The sequence below is a fragment of the Eutrigla gurnardus genome (genome assembly GCF_963514095.1).
Source record: "Eutrigla gurnardus genome assembly, chromosome: 2".
NCBI lineage: Eukaryota > Metazoa > Chordata > Actinopteri > Perciformes > Triglidae > Eutrigla > Eutrigla gurnardus.
The window spans coordinates 26,801,661-26,822,299 of record NC_139916.1 but is presented as its reverse complement, the minus strand read 5'-3'; the positions used below and the strand labels follow the sequence as shown (position 1 = coordinate 26,822,299).

Sequence of the window (20,639 nt, the reverse complement as noted above, 5' to 3'; positions counted from 1 at the left end):
AGGTTAGGTGTGAGTCCGATAGGTATGAAATGTATGATGTATGTATGGTGTGTATGGTGATTCAAGTCTCTTCAGGCGAGTGTATAGTGTATGTAATTGTCTTTCATGACATCTCATCCACAGCGGGCTGGATACATGACAGGAAGGTAAGGGTATGGGGCAATGGATGGGGGTTGGAAGTGGTGGAAGAACGATTGACAGACACTGGCGGTTACACTGAACTGGCTGGACTCCAACTGCACCCACGGTGGGCCATGGTTGATAGGCTGGTTGACCCAGGGAAGGGTAAGTAAACACATAGCCTGGCCGTCTTTCTCTGGTGGACTGTCTCAGAGGGTACCGATGTTCAGGTTGCGGTATTGGGACATAGTCCTCTTGATGGACAGACTGCAGCTCCTCTTGAACGGCCATAGGGTTAAACTGCTCCATGTCATTTTCATCCTCACTGGATGTCCCCTGTTTCTCACCTCGAACACTCTCCCTTTCCTGTTCAGGTTCTGCGTGAGTTGTTTCCCCCAGATATATCTCATTCTGTTCAGATCTGCTTTGGAAGTCAGAAGTACCGTGTGGATCAGGTAAGTGACTCTCAGCTCTCGGTCTCTCCACCGGTACTCGCAACCAGTAATGAGGCGTGCCTTCCTCTTCCTCGGAGTCACTTGGATCTGGGCTCTGTGTCTCATGTGTGGTTCTCGGGGTGTCTGGAGCTCTCTTAACTCTCTTTCGTGACTCAGCTGTGTTGGTGGTCAGGTTCTGGAGAGGCTCTACAGGTAGGTCATTCACTTGTAATAGGAGGTTCCTGTGCAGAGTACGAACTGGTCGACCTCCTGCTTCAGGGCTTACTTTGTACACCAGATTATCTCAAACCTTTTCTCCCACGATGAAAATAAGCTGCTCCCAGTATGGTCTGAGCTTTCCAGGTCCCCCTCGTTCTTTTTTTCCTTAATGCAAGGGCACTTTCTGGTCACATACTCCACTATCTCTCTTTTCATAAAAGGCCAGTAGAAGTGCTCCCTTGCTAGGCTCAGAACTTTCTCAACACCAACGTGATTCATGTTGTTATGTAGCTGGGTGAGTACTGTTTGTTTGTAGGTGGCGGGCAGAACCAGTTGTTGTCAACCTGCACTCTTCCTGTAGAAAAGGTCATTCTCTATGTGTAGTCTGCTCCACTCTCTTAACAGCCTCCTTGTTTGTGTGTCAATTCTTCCTCTGTCATCCTCTGTTAGTGGTGTGTCGTTTTCCTTCAACTTCATAATTTTTCCAATAGCAGAGTCTTTTCTTTGTTCCCTCACCAGCACATCGTGACTGATTTCCTGCAGAGACTCAATGTGGGGTTGGCTAGGGGATGTTAAGTTGAGGGCTGCCACCCAGGCCACATCTCCCTGTTGTGCTCTTCTGCTTCCTTCCCATGTGGCACCTACCGCTTCCTCCGATAGCTCTTCTGAACACTCAGCCATGAGGGTGTCGATGTCCAAGGGGCAGCGTGATAGGGTGTCGGCATCAATGTTGGTTTTGCCAGGCCGATATTTTATGTCAAAGTGTAAATCGGCCAGCTGACCCACCCACCGGTGACCCACTGCGTTGAGCTTGGCAGTATTTAGGATGTATGTAAGGAGATTATTGTCCGTGAAGGCCGTGAAAATTTGGGCGTAGAACAGATAATCCCAGAACTTGTCACACACCGCCCACTTCAACGCCAGGAATTAAAGTTTAGGTGTAGGTGATCATTTTGTTCTGGTGGTGTTAGTGTGCGTGACCCATATCCAACCACTCTCATCTTCCCATCCTGGTTCTGATAAAGAACTGCACCAAGACCTTTTTGGGAGGCATCCGTGTGGAGTGTAAAGGGGCGGTTGAAATCGGGGTACGCCACACTGGGGGTTTGATCAGCCGATCCACAAGCTGTTCAAGGATCTGTTGGTGTTGCATTGTCCAGTCTACTGGGGTTCGGGAGGAATGCTGGTGGCATTTTGTTTTTCCTTGTGGCGAGTTAGGTTGAGGGGCGTCAGCCCTTGATTGTAGCAGGTCGTACAGGGGCTTGGCACACAAAGGATCACAAAGGATCAGTAAGCTATTACCATCACACGGGAGCTCGTGAATAAACTGGCGTTCGTTCGGCGGAACCCCGGTCCTTTAACTGATGGTAGATCACTTACTGAGCTCGTGAATGTGTCCGAGGTTGGACACACACTGTTACCGAGATGAAACCCAGCGACGTGGGTACACAATCAGCATTCAAATACAACAACACAGAAAGCAACGGACTCGGCGGTCCGTGATCAAAACTTAAAACACAGTAACAAGAATTACAAGCATATCCTACACTATCAAACTTATGTCTCTGCCCAGACGGATAGCCTCTTACTTTGTCGATATGCGTAAGTCCGTCTTGTGCGGCGGTGCTTCTTGACGCGCCGGCGGCGGCGGCTTGTGGTTCGCGAGTCCTCGGCAGCAGCGGGGGACACGACTAGTCGGTTGAGTCCAGACGAGAGCGGGGCGTAGCAGTTATCCTTCCCGTTGGTCAACTCGAATGAAGAAAACAGTTTGTGTTCCTTCCTTCCGCGGGCAACAATAGAATCGCATGGCTTGGCGATTTAGTCAGCTGACTTCAGACAGGAGCGGGGCGCAGAGGTTATCCTTCCCGCTGATCGCTGAAACAAAGGAACTATTCGTTCCTCTTCTGCAGGCAAACAAAGAATCGCGCGGTTGCGGCGATCTCAGGATCCAAAAACGAGTAAAAGAAAAGGGGTGAGTCGTGGAAAACGGGGGGAAACAGTCTGTTGCTCATCCAGCGAGCTTGGAGAAAAGACTGTGGTCTAAGACAAAAGGAGCGCTGCAGACGTTACAAGTTCCCCTCCTGTTGCAGCGGTGTGCCACGGTGGAAAGAGCTCACCTCCTGTTGCAACATCGTGTTGCGATGGAAGAGAAAGTTCTTAAGGCGGTGCCAGGTTTTATACCTCACGGCTGCTCCCGGGGACCCCCTGGGGTACCTGTGGTTGTCAGCCAATAGGGCACCAGTTGTGTGACGTTGCACTTGAAGTGAAAGCAAAATGGCGGTTGTAGTTTTTTATCCCCATTGTCCCTTTGTTCTGACCGCATGTGAAGGCTTTTGGTCTCTGTGTAGGCCGCATTGTGTAGTCTCAATGGTGAGGTCCCTACAGTAGGAATATTGGGTTTTTTTAGGAATAAAGGCAAAACATTTAATATATGGAGCATGTAAACGTAGTCAGTGAAGTTTTTCGTGGTTTAAATTAATTTGAAATAATAAAGAAATTAGCGTATTTCACAATGTGCAAAACTATTCCTTTAAAACATACACACACACCAATATGATCATACACACACACTCACACACAGACAAACACACACACACAAACACAATATGGTCTATCAACATATATAAACTATCTGCATCAACGCCTGCAACACACTGCTGTTGACTGCTGTGCTGTTGGGTAAGTACAAGTCTCTACTGCATCACGGTGATACTGTAAGTTCCTGTGTTATCATGTTTATCTTTATTGTTACAGTACTGTGTGTGATATGTATTTTGTATCATATATTTGTCTGTGATTTAGAAGGATATGTTCCAGGGTTGTAAACCAGCCACCAGTAAGGGGATCATGCTCAGCCATTACCTTACCATACTGGCTATAGCTCTACCATCTGCTATGAAACAATTTCACATTAAAACTAATATTATAGTTTGCGACAGAGCCAGAATATCCTCAACTAAGAGGGAACGTAAACATTTAGAAGGGAATGATTTATTCCTTAGATGAGTGGCACATTTGTCATTGTTTCCCTTCTTTTGAGATCTCTTCAAGTCCCAAACTATTTAGGGGGTACACCAGAATCTAGATATCATCTATGCTGATTTCAGACTTTTTGTTGTTTCAGATATGAATTCTTCATCTGTCAACAGCACTTACAATGTGAGCAGGAGTCAGCAGGACAACTTCACCGCAATTGTAACCAAGAATGTGATTGTCTTAGCTCTCTGCATCTCCATCAACTACATCAACAGTACTCTGGTCTACACCTTCAGGAAGCACCAGGTCTGATGTCCGACATTGTTTTTAAACTCAATAGGTGCAAGTTAAAACCGGGGAAAGCAGTCAGCAGAAGAGAACAATTTGAATGCCTCTCTCTTTCTCTCTCTCTCTCTCTCAGCTTTAGGGTTATTTTTTAAAAACAGTCACAATGTGTTCACAGCTTAAACAAATCAGTCTTTAAAAAAGTTTGCATAATGCACCATTTGAAGTTAAATTGAGGAACATTTAACTGGTTAGGATTCAGTCTCAGTATAACACTGATGCCTCTATATGACCTACAATAGTACATGAGGATGGTCAGACCCTGCTGCAGTTGCTTATATTAGCTTGAAAGGACGCATTTTACAATCTCAAAAAAGAAACACATTCACGTGTGATTAAATTCAAGATCACAAATTGACTTTCATTCACTTCCTTCCTGTTTGATGTGTTAGGAATGGACAATGACTAATACAGAACAATGGATGATATTAGCAGTTTTCAGTATGTCATAAACCCAAAACCTGATGCTGATTATTGCTGATTAGGGTTCCTTGAAGTAGCTTTAAATGATGGATAGCAGCAGGTTATAAAAGAAACAGGGCTTGATTTCCCGAAGCCTTCTTAAAGCATTTTTAACGCTACGTCATTTGTAACCCCTACTTAAGAGTTCCTACTTAACATTTCGCGTGTTTCCCAAAACGTTCTTTGCTACGAATCTCTTTCGTATGTCATACGTTGGTAGGTTGGTCTGGAGCGCCCTTAGAGACTTCTTAGTTCTACCGTAGTGATGTTTCAGCTCCTCACGCTGGTCGCCACCACTGTACAATAACCCAGAAATCCCCGTTGCGCATGGAACTGCACATTGCCAGTGTTGTGTTTCACCAATGGTTTTAAGTCATTCATGGAGAAATGAATTGCTGGAAACACACAAGCACAAAATAAAATGCGCATTTCATCACAAGACTAAGCTTTACCTCAACGTCAGATGTAGCCTAAGTACACTCAACAAAAATATAAACGCAACACTTTTGTTTTTGCTCCCATTTTTCATGAGATGGACTTAAAGATCTAAAATTCATTCCAGATACACAATATTACCATTTCTCTCAAACATTGTTCACAAATCAGTCTAAATGTGTGATAGTGAGCACTTCTGCTTTGCTGAGATAATCCATCCCACCTCACAGGTGTGCCACATCAAGATGCTGATCTGACATCATGATTAGTGCACAGGTGTGCCTTAGACTGTCCACAATAAAAGGCCACCCTGAAATGTGCATTTTTTTGCTTTATTGGGGGTCTGGGGACTCAGAACCAGTCAGTATCTGGTGTGACCACCATTTGCCTCATGCAGTGCAACACATCTTCTTCGCATAGAGTTTATCAGATTGTCAATTGTGGCCTGTGGAATGTTGGTCCACGCCTCTTCAATGGCTGTGCAAAGTTGCTGGATATTAGTGGGAACTGGTACACACTGTCGTATACGCCGGTCAAGCACATCCCAAACATGCTCAATGGGTGACATGTCCGGTGAGTATGCTGGCCATGCAAGAACTGGGACATTTTCAGCTTCCAAGAATTGTGTACATTATCTTGCTGAACCATGAGGTGATGTTCATGGATGTATGGCACAACAATGCGCCTCATCACGGTATCTCTGTGCATTCAAAATGCCATCAATAAAATGCACCTGTGTTCTTCGTCCATAACAGATGCCTGCCCATACCATAACCCCACCACCACCATGGGCCACTCGATCCACAACATTGACATCAGCAAAGCGCTCACCCACACGACGCCACACACGCTGTCTGCCATCTGCCTTGAACAATGTAAACCGAGATTCATCCGTGAAGAGAACACCTCTCCAACGTGCCAGACGCCATCGAATGTGAGCATTTGCCCACTCAAGTCTGTTACGGCGACGAGCTGGAGTCAGGTCAAGACCCCGATGAGGACGACGAGCATGCAGTTGAGCTTCCCTGAGACGGTTTCTGACAGTTTGTGCAGAAATTGTTTGGTTATGCAAACCAATTGTTTCAGCAGCTGTCTGAGTGGCTGGTCTCAGACGATCTTGGAGGTGAACCTGCTGGATGTGGAGGTCCTGGGCTGGTGTGGTTACACGTGGTCTGCGGTTGTGAGGCCGGTTGGATGTACTGCTATATTCTCTGAAACGCCTTTGGAGACGGCTTATGGTGGAGAAATGAACATTCAATGCACGAGCAACAGATCTGGTTGACGTTCCTGCTGTCAGCATGCCAATTGCCCGCTCCCTCAATGCTTGTGGCATTTTGCTGTGAGACAAAACTGCACATTTCAGAGTGGCCTTTTATTGTGGGCAGTATAAGGTACACCTGTGCACTAATCATGATGTCAGATCAGCATCTTGATGTGGCACACCTGTGAGGTGGGATGGATTATCTCAGCAAAGCAGAAGTGCTCACTATCACACATTTAGACAGATTTGTGAACAATGTTTGAGAGAAATGGTAATATTGTGTATCTGGAATGAATTTTAGATCTTTAAGTCCATCTCATGAAAAATGGGAGCAAAAACAAAAGTGTTATATTTTTGTTGAGTGTATATTACAGTGTCATTTAATTAGCCCATTAGGCCTAGTACATGTCAAGGCATGCACAATCCTGCAAGCAATTTGGGAAATTGGCACATCGTCAAACAATTAGGGTCTCAGTGGCTAAAATGGCAGTGAATGGCAGCGATACAACGCATCCTCGTGCTGAATCAAAGACGTCGCCGTCCTCGGAGCCGCTTAGTTGGAATACAAAATTTCATTAGGATCATCTTCAATCCCATGGATATATTGACCGATGCGGCTATATTGCATAAGTTTCAACTACAACGGCAACAAATACGCCAGTTGCTTGACCTGATTGGGCCTATGCTTGCCAGACCAACGCCTCGGAACTTTGCACTGACTCCTGAAGTCCAGCTGCTGGCAGCACTGCATTTTTACGCAGTAGGTAGCTTTATTGAAGTTGTGGGGGATGGCTTGAGTAAGGCTTCAGTGTGGCGATGTGTCCATGCGGACACCGACGGCCTTTTGCACCATGACAGGAATTTCATAAAAATACCTGCCACTCACCAGGAGGTCCAGGAGGTGCACCAGGGCTTCCATGCGGTCGCAGGAATTCCGAGGGTCATAGGCGTGGTGGACGGAACACTGCTCCCTATAGCCAATCCATCCGTGCTCGACCAGGCCTTCATTTCTAGAAAAAGGTTACGCGGCCATCAACGCGCATGTGGTGGCAGACCATAGAGGGATAATCCTCGACCTGAAAGTTTTGTCTGGGCCAATTCCGCGGTGGGTATGGACGCAGCGACAGGTGGATTTGGGCAGAGTGTGTTCCTTGGAAACAGTGGCTACCCCCTCCAAACCTACCTCATAACTCCTGTCACAAATCCGTGGACGCAGACTGAGCAAGCTTTTAATGCTGCTCATATTCAAACCTGCCTAATTGTTGAGTGGACAATTGGCATATGGAAGCTGCGCTTTTCGGTGGGTCCGCAGGAGGACTGCGCATGAAGCCCCATAGCTGTCTTGCAGTAATGGTGGTGACCGCCATGCTCCACAACATGGCAGTTCGTGGAGGCGCACCTTTGCCGGAGGAGGACGACGTCGATGATGAGGAAGAAGAGGGAGACAAGTAAATAGGTGCCCAATCCTCCCCAGCTTGCAATACACGCTGCCGGGGTTGCTGCACAGCAGTTATTGATTGCAAATGTTTTTAGTTAACTTTTTTTGAACTTGTTTGCTTTTTTTGCCGTGTTCCTTGACACATTTTTCCTTTGTTGGTTATGGAAAATATTCTCATTTTGTTTTTAATTGATTTCAAGTGCTAAACCCCTCCTCTCTCTTGTGATTGCATTTATTTATGTATTACGTTTCCTTAATACCTGAGCCTAGCCTATGTCTTTACAAAAGCATTTGTAAAAATGCATTATTTTGAATGAGATTTCATACAGCACTTTGTACCTGCATTTCAGGAAAGTGCCATAAACATGCAAGACAAATATAATACTGTGGTTTTCCCTAAAAACAAGCAATCAGCTGATCTGACCAAACATGACAAACATTGTTATTGATGTGCTGGGGGTTTTTATTTCCTCCACCAGTCCTCACACCCAACCACACACATTGTGACGGACTATGGCTGTTCAGTGTCTGTAAAAGATAAAAATCCCAAATTAGATTGTTTGCCAATTGGGATGAAATCCAGCACATCAGAATGAATAAACCAACCAGGTTTACCTTTAGGTGCCAGGTAGACAGGGACAGAGATGGCGGGTCTCTGGAACTGGGCCTCAGCCAGCGGTTGCTGCCTCATCGCCAAGTCCAGCTTGGCCCTCTTTAGTTGTAGCGCCTGACGTGAGATGTCATTCGCAATTTTTAAATTTTTGGTTAATTGCGTTCAGCACCACCAACTTCTCCTTTTCGATTTGGATTAGCTCCTCGCTGCACCAGCAGGATGTCAGCCGGCGTCTCGAAGGCGATAGTGTGCCTGCGCCTTGTGAGATGGTGCTTCTGGTGGGGGAGGAGGTTGCTGCCGCCTGGTCCTGGGTGACCATCAAAGCTGGGGATAGAGATCGCCTTGCTGGAGAGTGCGTCGCAGCTGGGGATTGGGATGTTCTTTCTGGAGAGGTCCTGGCTCGTCTAGCCTGCGAGCGTCCAGCATCACCTCTCAGGTCGGTGCCCCCCGCGATCCCATCACAGGAGGTCTCTCCTATCAAAGCAAGGGCCTTCTCCTCCATCAGAGTCAAAGCTGGCACTGTGCTGTGGCCAGCACCTGTTTGTAGCCTGTCTCTCAGGACCACGGCATTGCATTTTTTATGCACTGCTGGCGACATCCTGCCACTTCTTGTGGACCTCTTGCCACTCCCTCGGTGCGACAGAACCGGATGCATCCATCTTTCGGGCTATTTCAACCCATAATTCCTGTTTTGTCTTATTGACAGTTGTTCGGAAAGCTGAAAAGAGGATAGCCTTGTTAACACTGACCTCCTCTAAAAGGACCTCGGTCTCCTCCACCGTGTAGCTAGGTGCTCTTTTTTTACTTATCTTTTTGTCCGCCATCATAATCAACAACAATGTTTAGTGTGTGGGGGGGGGGGGGGGTTCCTCTCATAGGTGATGTTAACCAATGGCACACTAGATTGAATTACACCAGTAGGCCTAATTTCATGGGGCTGCTGGTCAATAAGCACTGATTGCAAAGCAATTACACACTATTATAAAAACATAGCGTACAGTAGGCTACAACATTTTCCCTAATAGCCTATAGTGTTTTAACAGTTAATGGAAGGAAGTGATGGGTGGTGTATCAGTGTAGACATGCAGGATAGCAGGATAGGCTAAGTTGTTTAATTGTTCATTCCAAGTTTGTATCCATAGCCAATTGAAGCCAATTGAAATGGCATGTTTGAATGTTTGAATTAAGCATGTAAGTAAGGATGTAATTGGCTAAATCTCGCTGTTTCTATATTTTCTATATCTTTTTTTAAATCAGTATAGGCTATGGTAGTGTTACGCCCCAGGCTAGGGGAACAGAGGCGCAGCACAAACAGAGACAGAGCGGGAAGTTTAAGTACAAGTACCGTATTTATTGTAACCCGGTGGGGGATAATCAATATTGTGGTACAATGCAGACCACATAAACACACATAACACAATATGAAGCTTTGCTTCAGGGTGAGCCGGGGCCAAAATAACAAACAAAAGAAACTATCAACTCAACCAGCTAACTTGCCCTGGGAGGAAAAAAGGAACGAAACAAAATTACAACAACTAAACCTATCTCTCTAAACTAATGAAAAAACAGGAGAAAAAGAGGGGAATCAAAACAAACGGCAGTTCACCCTTACTGCTTCTTAAACAGGAAAATACTGAGTACAAAAAGTGCTATTTACAATGTGGTTAACCAAGGGAGAGAGAGATCAACGCACAGCACAAGGATAATCTATACAACGCTACGATCAGAAGTGGATCTTAAGTTTCACACACTGGTGGCTAAACAGTAGTTCGGGTCGCGAGGAGGAGAGTCACACCACACAGTGACAGCCCTGTTTGCTGTCTGGAGAACCCCGGTATATGAAGCTGGACTGCTCGTTGTCGGCTCGTCAAGCTCAGCGGCTGCAGCTGCGGAGGACCAATGGCCGGCGGCAGGAGGCGGGACCTGTCAATCAGGCAGAGATGGTGTAGAACACAGGAGCGCTCACTCAGCCTGAAGACAGCAGATGACACACAATACACACAAAACACTCACAGGTCCAAATGGCAAACAGTAACGGCTGGGGGCCGTAACACCCCCCTTCCTAAAGAGAACATCTACCCCAAAAAGATGTACTCAGGGCGACTGGGAGACACGAGAAAGAGCGTCGGCCATAACATTATCGATACCCTTCTTGTGGCGGATTTCCAGGTTGAAATCCTGTACCAACAGAGACCACCTCATTAAACGTTGGTTCTGGTTCCGCATCTGGTTTAGGAAAACGAGCGGGTTGTGGTCGGTGAACACTGAGATAGGTAAAGGACTGGAACCAAGATATACCTCAAAGTATTGTAACGCCAGCAGCAGGGAGAGAGCCTCCTTCTCTATGGTGCTGTAGTTAAGTTGGGGAACTGTGAACTTTCTGGAGAAGTAGCAAATGGGATGATCGATACCTTTCCCATCCTCCTGCAGCAACACAGCGCCGGCCCCACTGGCACTGGCATCCACCTCCAACTTAAATGGACGAGTGAAGTTTGGGGCTGCCAGGACAGGTGTGCTGCAGAGGAGAGCTTTACAAGAACAAAAAGCGACATCACAAACCTTTGTCCAAACAAACGGTTTTTTTACACTGGTCAGACTTGTGAGAGGGGCGGCTACATCAGCGAAGTTTCGGCAGAAGCTCCGGTAATACCCCGCCATACCCAGAAAGCGGCGGAGCTCACGCCTGGTTTTGGGGACGGGATAATCCAGGATTGCCTGGACTTTGGCCTGGACAGGGCGCACTTGGCCTTGGCCCACCTGTTTACCAAGGTAAGTGACTGTGGCTTTACCAAATTCACATTTTGCCAAGTTAAGGGTAAGGTTGGCGTCTCTCAACCTATCAAAAATAACTTTGAGAGTTTTAACATGTTCTGACCACGACTCAGAATGTGCAACCACATCATCCAAATACACTTCACAATTTTTCACATCGGCTAAGACAAGATGCATCAGACGCTGGAATGTAGCAGGTGCGTTGCAGAGACCAAACGGCATGACAGTGTATTGTAGGAAACTGTCAGGTGTAACAAAAGCGGAGATTTCAGAAGCGCGTGGTGTTAATGGGACTTGCCAGTATCCCTTCAGGAGATCAAGTTTAGTGACAAATTTAGCTGATCCGACTCTGTCAACACAATCTTCCATGCGGGGAAGAGGATAGGAGTCGGGCTTTGTGATGCTGTTGACTTTTCTAAAATCTGTACAAAACCGTGAGGTCAGATCCGGTTTGGGAACGAGCAGACAGGGGGAACTCCATGCGCTGGAGCTGGACACAGCCAATCCATTCTCCAGCAAATAATCAACCTCCTGTTGAAAGAGGGAGCGCTTAGTGGGATTGACACGGTATGCATGTTGTTTAATTGGCATGTGGTGACCGACATCAACATCATGAGACAAAACGGTGGTGCAGGTGGGAGTGTCAGAAAACAGAGTGGGGTGACGGTCAATCAGTTTACCAATGTCAGCTTGAGCGGGACCATCTAGATGCTGCAAATGAACAGAGAGATTTTTTAATATTTCAGAGTTTTGCAGTCTTGAACACAGAGAGCTATTTACACAGAGCCCATCACTTTCTGGCGAATACAGGGGAGGAGTGACAGAAGTGACGGTGGCTACACTACGTACGTTACTGGCGTCACTGCGGGTGACATATGGCTTCAGCATATTCACGTGACAAACTCGAGTTTTTCGCTTGCGGTCAGGAGTGGCGACAACAAAATCAGTTTCACCCAACTGTCTCTCAATCTCATAAGGGCCACTAAACTTTGCTTGACAAGCAGAACTGGAGAGTGGGAGAAGAACGAGCACTTTGTCGCCAACCTGAAAAACTCGCTTCACAGACTTCTTATCAAACTTTCTTTTCATTTTTCCCTGAGAAACCCCCAGAGTGTGGCGTGCAGCTTCACATGCCGTGTGTAACCTCTCCCTGAACTGACTCACATAGTCAAGCACATTGGAACTGGGGCTAGCTGTGTCAGACATGAACTTTTCACGGAGCAGACGAAGGGGACCACGCACGGTGTGTCCAAACACTAATTCTGCAGGGCTGAAACCGGTGGACTCCTGCACGGTTTCCCTTGCAGCTAGGAGGAGAAAAGGCAGACCCTCATCCCAATCCCTCCCAGTTTCTAGACAATACTTCTTCATCATTGACTTTAATGTCTGATGAAAACGCTCGAGTGCGCCCTGGGATTGAGGATGATAGGCGCTGGATGTTCTGTGGCGGATGGACAGGGACGAAAGGATCTGAGCGAACAGTTTGGACGTAAAATTTGTGCCTTGGTCAGTTTGGACATACTTTGGCAGACCGAAGGTGGAAAAGAAATTCACAAGTGCCTTAACGACGACTTTGGCTTTTAAGGTGCGCAGCGGAAAAGCCTCGGGATACCGGGTAGCGACGCACATCAAAGTGAGCAGATACTGATGCCCAGACTTAGTTTTAGGAAGTGGGCCTACACAGTCCAGGATGATGTGCTCAAATGGTTCACCGAGAGCTGGAATGGGCTGTAACGGAGCGGGAGGAATGGTTTGGTTAGGTTTACCTACAACCTGACACACATGACAGGAGCGGCAGAACCGGGACACGTCGGACTTCAAACCTGGCCAGAAGAAATAACGTAGGATGCGATAGTAAGTTTTCTTAATTCCTAAATGACCAGCAAATGTATCATGAGCAAGGCTGAGAACTTGGACTCGGAAACTTTGAGGAACCACCACCTGCTGCACTGAATTCCACCCCAGATTTCCCACAGCAGGCGGATGCCAATTACGCATCAAAATGCCGTCAACAACGCAGTACACAGGAGTCTCAGAGTCAGTGGCGGCTGCTGTCACACAGGCAGCCAGGGACGGGTCAGTTTGTTGAGCTTTAATGAACACACTACGATCCACTTCAAGGGCCAGCTCGGCCTCGGCAGGCAACAAGTTATCAATTCTCTCATTTTTAACCGTGGGCGTTTCTGTCTTCACAGGCACATCAACAGGACACAAAAAAGAGTCAGACAGATTCAACACTTCCTCAAATTTCCGTGACTGGGCACGGGTCACAGCACAGGCCGGAAACACAGCGGACACAGGCGGACTGGGATCGGACACAGGATTATCAACAACTTCAGGTGTCGGAAAAACTTTCCCCCCAGCCAAATCGTTACCAAGGATGAGCGCGACGCCCTGTACTGGCAAGCGAGCGCGGACACCGATTTTCACAGGACCAGAGACAATGGAGGAGCGGAGGAAAACAGTGTGCAGTGGGGCTCTTAAAACACTCATGTCAACCCCCAACACGAGTGTGTCAGAACCATAAAAAGACCGCTCGGAAAAAGGCAGAACACCTTGGAGCATGAGAGACTGAGTAGCTCCGGTGTCACGCAGGATTAATATGGGTACCTGGTCTTTAACCTCACCTGTAAGTGAGACAGAACCTTTGTGGATGAACGGCTTGTAACACTCATCAACTTCATCATCGCCAGGCTCTGGCGGATTGATCAGCGGAGGGGGAGCAGACTGGATCAAACCAACACTCTTGGGTCGTTTTGAGTTCAGAGCATCTTTGCGTCGGAGTGTAGGACAATTAGCAATGAGATGCCCGGACTCATGACAGTAAAAACACTCACGATCTGAGGGACTTTGTCTGGAGCGCAGGGGAGTTTTGGGCTGAACTCTTGGATGACTATTACCCACACCGGCAACTGGAAAGTGTTCACGGCGCACGGAGGGAAAGACAGCACGGTGAGTTAAAACAAACTCGTCAGCACACACAGCAGCTTTAGACAAAGTTTCAACTTTCTGCTCATTCAGATAAACCACAATTCTTTCGGGCAGACACTTTTTAAATTCTTCCAAAAGAATGAGCTCTCGAAGCTGTTCAAGCTTAGTGACTTTACAAGCTGCGCACCATTTATCAAGTAGAACAGACTTCTCCCTTGCAAACTCGACATACGTTTGGTTGGCAGATTTTTCAGAAGTACGGAATTTTTGGCGATACGCCTCTGGGACCAGTTCGTACGCACGCAAAACTGTGGCTTTCACAATATCGTAATCCAGACTGTCATCAATGGATAAACTCGCACACACCTCCTGTGCCTTTCCTACCAACTTACATTGCAATAGCAGACTCCATAGATCTTTTGGCCATTTTAAGGTCGCTGCTATGCGTTCAAAAGCATTAAAATAAGAGTCAACTTCACTCTCACGAAATGATGGGACTAATGCAACTTGCCTGCTTACATCAAAGTGGGGAGCACCAGGAGAACCAGTAGAGAAACGCATACTCACAGGAGTTGACGCGGCTGGGGGAGACAAGCGGTCCAGCTCCATTACCCTGATGCGGAGGTGCATCAGCTCAACCTCGCGGGTTTTCGTTTCGAGCTCCACCTCTCTGAGGCGGAGGGCGAGCCTCATATCCTCCGTCTCAACCCCAGCCTGAAGCAGAGCCATGGGATCCACACCGTGATCCAGGTACCGACCCGGAGTGGTGGCAGGAGCCGCCGCCCCTTCCTCCACCGGGCCGCTGAGGGCTCGTGGGACCGCGGCAGCCTCGGCTTCCACATCCCCGTCTGAACCCTCAGAAGCACCATCTGACTGCGACTGCGTCTTCACGGTAACTATACCCCTCTCTACCAGCCCCCTTGACAACACCTTTTTAACCTCTGCCTTAAGGGCATTCATAGGAATAGCAATATCAAAGAAGGCGGCAATTACTAACAAATCCTCTTTAGTACACCTATCCAATTTATCAAGAGTAGGAGCCTGCGCAAAGTCATCCATGTCAAACGTCATCCTATGCCTCCACACACATAGAAAAAACTGCCAAACAAAAGTAGCCTATACCCAGATAATATCCACCACACAGGCGGAATCCTGCATCCCGGACGAGCCCCCAAATTATGTTACGCCCCAGGCTAGGGGAACAGAGGCGCAGCACAAACAGAGACAGAGCGGGACGTTTAAGTACAAGTACCGTATTTATTGTAACCCGGTGGGGGATAATCAATATTGTGGTACAATGCAGACCACATAAACACACATAACACAATATGAAGCTTTGCTTCAGGGTGAGCCGGGGCCAAAATAACAAACAAAAGAAACTATCAACTCAACCAGCTAACTTGCCCTGGGAGGAAAAAAGGAACGAAACAAAATTACAACAACTAAACCTATCTCTCTAAACTAACGAAAAAACAGGAGAAAAAGAGGGGAATCAAAACAAACGGCAGTTCACCCTTACTGCTTCTTAAACAGGAAAATACTGAGTACAAAAAGTTCTATTTACAATGTGGTTAACCAAGGGAGAGAGAGATCAACGCACAGCACAAGGATAATCTATACAACGCTACGATCAGAAGTGGATCTTAAGTTTCACACACTGGTGGCTAAACAGTAGTTCGGGTCGCGAGGAGGAGAGTCACACCACACAGTGACAGCCCTGTTTGCTGTCTGGAGAACCCCGGTATATGAAGCTGGACTGCTCGTTGTCGGCTCGTCAAGCTCAGCGGCTGCAGCTGCGGAGGACCAATGGCCGGCGGCAGGAGGCGGGACCTGTCAATCAGGCAGAGATGGTGTAGAACACAGGAGCGCTCACTCAGCCTGAAGACAGCAGATGACACACAATACACACAAAACACTCACAGGTCCAAATGGCAAACAGTAACGGCTGGGGGCCGTAACAGTAGTATGTTCGACCATGGTATAATAAATGTTTAGGCCTAGAAGGATTTCTAGCAATGTTTTATTCGCAAACACTGCAATAGCCTACATTTTATAATATAATGCTGTCATGCACCTGCGCATGAAATGGAAAATCGAACTCTGAGCAATCGATTTCAGCACTTTCTTTATGGACAGCGCCGTGTACGTACGACGTAAGGAGTGTTTCTTAAGAAGACTCCTAAGAGACCGTTTGGGAACCACGACTACAGAGGTAAACAACTTTGGTAAGTCATAACGTAGGAGTCTTCGTAGCATGCTAAGAGTGGACGTTATCGGGAAACCGGACCCAGATCTTCAACACAAACCCTCGTTACATCCTGTTCATCCACCTGGTGATCAACGACATGATGCAGCTGTTCCTGTCCACTGTCCTCTACACCATTAGCTACACGCTTCATAAAGTCGACGTGCCCTTCTGCCTCATCCTGTTGATCTTTGCCATCCTCACCACCCTCAACACCCCGCTCAACCTGGCCAGTATGTCGGCCGAGTGCTACGTCGCCATCTGCATCCCCCTCCGCCACGGACACATCTGCACAATCAGGAAAACCTACATCCTGATTGGTTTGATCTGGGTGGTGAGCGCGTTATCCATCCTACCGGATCTCTTCATCCTGCTGGCCACAGAGCCGCTGCACTTCTTTCACTCGAAGGTTTTATGTGCCAGAGATTTCGTGTTCAGGAGCTCTTACAGCCTGAAGAAGAGGGAAACTTCACACGTGATTTGTCTTGTCCTGGTTTGGCTCACTCTCCTCTACACCTACTTCAGGATTCTGTTTGCAGCCAGTGAAGCAACTGGAGACATGAGAAAAGCCAGAAACACGATTCTCCTCCATGGTTTCCAGCTGCTATTGTGCATGCTGACGTACGTGAGGCCCATGTTTGAACAAGGTCTGCTCTACCTATTACCCAATCAGTACGGTGCCATACGCGTCGCCTGCTACGTCTTTGTTCAGATCCTGCCACGCTTTGTTAGTCCCATTGTCTACGGACTAAGAGACCACACCTTCAGGAGACACATGACAAGGTACCTGCTTTGTAAAGTGAGCATAGGCAGCAACCCAGAAAATGTTCTCATCTCAAACAGGAGGCCCGTGAAACTGCAGTGAGAGTCTATATATATTATGAAACCAAGACCATCACTTATCCATGCAGAACAGGCCTGTAGTGGAGGCTAAACGCACGTAAAGGCCGTTTACGCACCTCTGGAAATTTGGAAATAGCGTTTACACAGCTGGAAATGAATTCTTCCACATTTACATGCTGTTTACGTCTTCCTAAATACTTTTTCCCGCTGCATTATGGTACGTGTCTGTGACCAATCACTGCCTGTGGCGGCTTCTAGGAAGTGGCAGGTTGTCTCTATTGATCAATGGCTGTTAAAATGGATATTCTGTGATTTGTGAAGCGTCCTGCTGTGTCTCACCTCCTACAGATACAAGCACAAGGCCTCCATTACAAAGGACGTCCAAAGAGCAATACTTCACCTTTTTTTAATGTTGTTTTGGTTCGTATAAGAGTACGCATTGAGTCGATGATGTCAACATTATTGTATAAAGCTCTTTGCTAGCGAGTTTAACAGCGTGGAACAAAGATTATTTTTCTCTTCCAAAGAATCTCTGGTATAAAGTTACAATGAGCAGGTGTGGATGATGTTGGTGGATGTCATCACTTCGTAGGGAAATAAAGAACAAGCACTCTGGCAGGAAGTTTACAAGGGGAGCTCCCCCTCCCCTTCTTAAGATCCTTCTCTAACAGAAATGTGTGTGAACGTGGAGCTGGGCTGCAGCACTTGATTACAAATTCAGACTTGATGCTTTTGTAGGTATGTTAGCGGCAGGGAGGTCAGCCAGTAGGTTGAATAAAGTGACAAGCTGCCTAACAGCTATACCCAGGGCAGAATTCTCCAATACAATTCATTGTACATGTATTTCACAGGCAGGGGTGAGACAGGCAGGGGTGAGAGAGGAGGGACAGGAGGTCAAAGAGAGGGAGGAGAAAGAGAGACGAGGATAGTAAGAGGAAACTAGAAAATTACTGTCCCTGAAGGAAACGCGCATCAGCAGTTTTGCATGAATTTACCTCTAAAACGGCTGTCTCGTAACGTTACATTATTTTCACATAGCCTGGTGAATGTGCTGGTCACAACTTGTCCACGAAAGTGTTTTGGAGTTGTTGGATTGTGTATTTGATGAGTTTGATGAGGGGAAACCAGGAAATCCTATTAGCCTCCGTAGCATAGCTCTGAGCAGCTAAAAGTTTAGAGGATTTATATTCCAAATTTGTTTTGACTTACATGTGTAAGTTAACTTGACTGATAATAACAAGTTTGCTTGTTTTCTTAAATTGACACAGAATTATTGCAGCTTATCTGTTCAAAAATATACAATTTATTTTAAAAACATAAAACATGGTGATGTTGACAGACAGTCGGAGAGAGAGACATAAGGTGGAGTTGTACAATGAAGCAAATGTGAGACAACAGGTTCACAAATCTTGAAATAAACAAGAACAATGTTGCAAATTGATACAACTAAACATGCCTTAAGAGTGTGGGCCCCACATACATTATGTTGACAACTGGGAGTACTGAGGAAAGAAGCGCAGGTGGACAGGAGTTGTAAAGATAAAATCTTAATCTGACAAATATTGTACATTATAATCACATAAACACAATTGAGAAAAATCGTTTTTGGTATGAAAGTACGGTATGTATTTAGAACAGTATGTAATGTTTTTCCAATTTTTATCTATACTTAACTTGCTTTTCCATACCTGACCTGAGATGCACAAATTCAAAGAAAGTTTGAGTGAAGAATAATGCATGCAATAGTCTGCTTCCTCCTAGGAGGGTCTTCAGGTGTGCATTAACTTTACAGGCGATATCTAAGCAGTTTATTTCTGACCCCATGGATTCTTGCTGATCATTGGTCCAGTTTAATGTTCATGATGACCTCCTGAAGAAACCCAAAGGAGTACTTCATATTACAGGGGTACTACAGGTTAAGGCATCAGATTGCGCCCATTAACATGGCAAAGCCTGTGGGCACATCTTTGATATAATAATAATAATAATAATAATAATAATAATAATAATAATAATAATAATAAGACTTTATTAAGGACACAATCAGAGGTCCATAGGGACTAGAAATACATAAAAGACAGACAATAAAAACATGGCAACAGTTAATGTAAAACAAACATCGATCACAAACATAGCCATCAATATCAACCAGATACGGTTCCAGAGGGACAGACATCAGCCCTCACATACAGACTGGAGCGCCAGTGGCTCCACAGCCTTGAGGAGAACCTTAATGAGCTCTTCTCACCATCACACAGAAACAAAATGATATCATTTCTAGAGGCTAATAGCCTGCACATAAATTTATACATAAGATTGCGTATTACAGCAGAGCAGTTTGGCACTCCAACATTAACAAACATCTCACTGGCACTGCACCATCGGGGTAGCTTTAAAAGTATCCTCATGCCATCGTTGTAGGCCACATTTAGTCTCTGCATGTATTTTTTACTGTAAACGCTCCACAAGTGTACAGTATACAGGGGGGTACAGTATGCTCTAAATAACGCTACCTTGACATTACTAGTGCACATACTGAACTTCCGTGCAAGCATGTTGGCCTGCAAGTAAAGCATCCGACACTGTCTGTTTATGTCTCTATCATCAGACATATCGTTTACAATAAGATGACCAAGATATTTCACTTCATTACATTCTTTAAGAACAGAACCAGATAAAAAGAATTCAGGGAAAACTAATTTCCTATCACCTTTACTTCTGACAATCATAATGTTGCTCTTAGTTGCATTGTATTTGATGTCAACGTTGAGGCCGTATTGTGAACATATTTTCAATAACTGTTGTAAGCCAGCACTATATGGGCAAAAAATTACTAAATCGTCAGCATACATAAGATGATTAATTAACATAGAGCCAACCATACACCCTGTATTACATACATTCAGTTGCTGTGACAAGTCATCCATATATACATTGAAAAGGAACGGGGACAGTATACCACCCTGTCTCACCCCATTACTGACTCGGAAAGGTTCTGACACCGAATTTCCCCATTTTATCTGAAAAGTCTGTTGAGCATACCAGTAGACAAGAATTCTTAAAATCCATGTTGGGACACCTCTAACACGCAATTTATTAAACAATTTCTCATGATTGATGCGGTCAAAGGCATTGGAGGCATCTATAAAACACATAAATATTGTTGAGTTCTGTCTATTATATTTGTCTAAAATTTCTTTCAAGGCAAAAATGCACATGTCCGTACCATGTTTGTGTTTAAAACCAAACTGGTTGTCACTTGTGATTATGTACTCTTCCAGCCTATTGAGGAGGATTTTCTCCACAATTTTTGATAATATGCTAGCCAATGCAATTGGCCTGTAGTTCTCCAAACTGTTTATTTTGCCTGATTTGTTTTTAACTACAGGCACTAATAAAACAGACAGCATAGAGTCAGGATTCCATGACTGAATAGACCTGTCAGGCAGATAGCAAGTAAAATACAAATTTTTTTACTTGCATATTTTAGATGTTCAGCAGTTATCTTATCAGCTCCACACGATTTATTATCATCTAATCCTAAA

The 20,639-nt window shown here is 45.9% G+C and overlaps 1 protein-coding gene across 1 annotated transcript; it reads left to right on the top strand.

The window, feature by feature from the left end:
* Positions 1–254: 254 nt before the first annotated feature.
* On the top strand, positions 255–17,116 carry LOC311027190 (odorant receptor 131-2-like; the record flags this gene model as incomplete). Its single annotated transcript, XM_084031079.1, has 5 exons — positions 255–285; positions 520–575; positions 748–767; positions 3,923–4,055; positions 16,298–17,116. 5 exons carry the CDS (start codon positions 255–257, stop codon positions 17,114–17,116), a joined length of 1,059 nt encoding a protein of 352 aa, XP_083887205.1.
* Between the last annotated feature and the right edge of the window lie 3,523 nt (positions 17,117–20,639).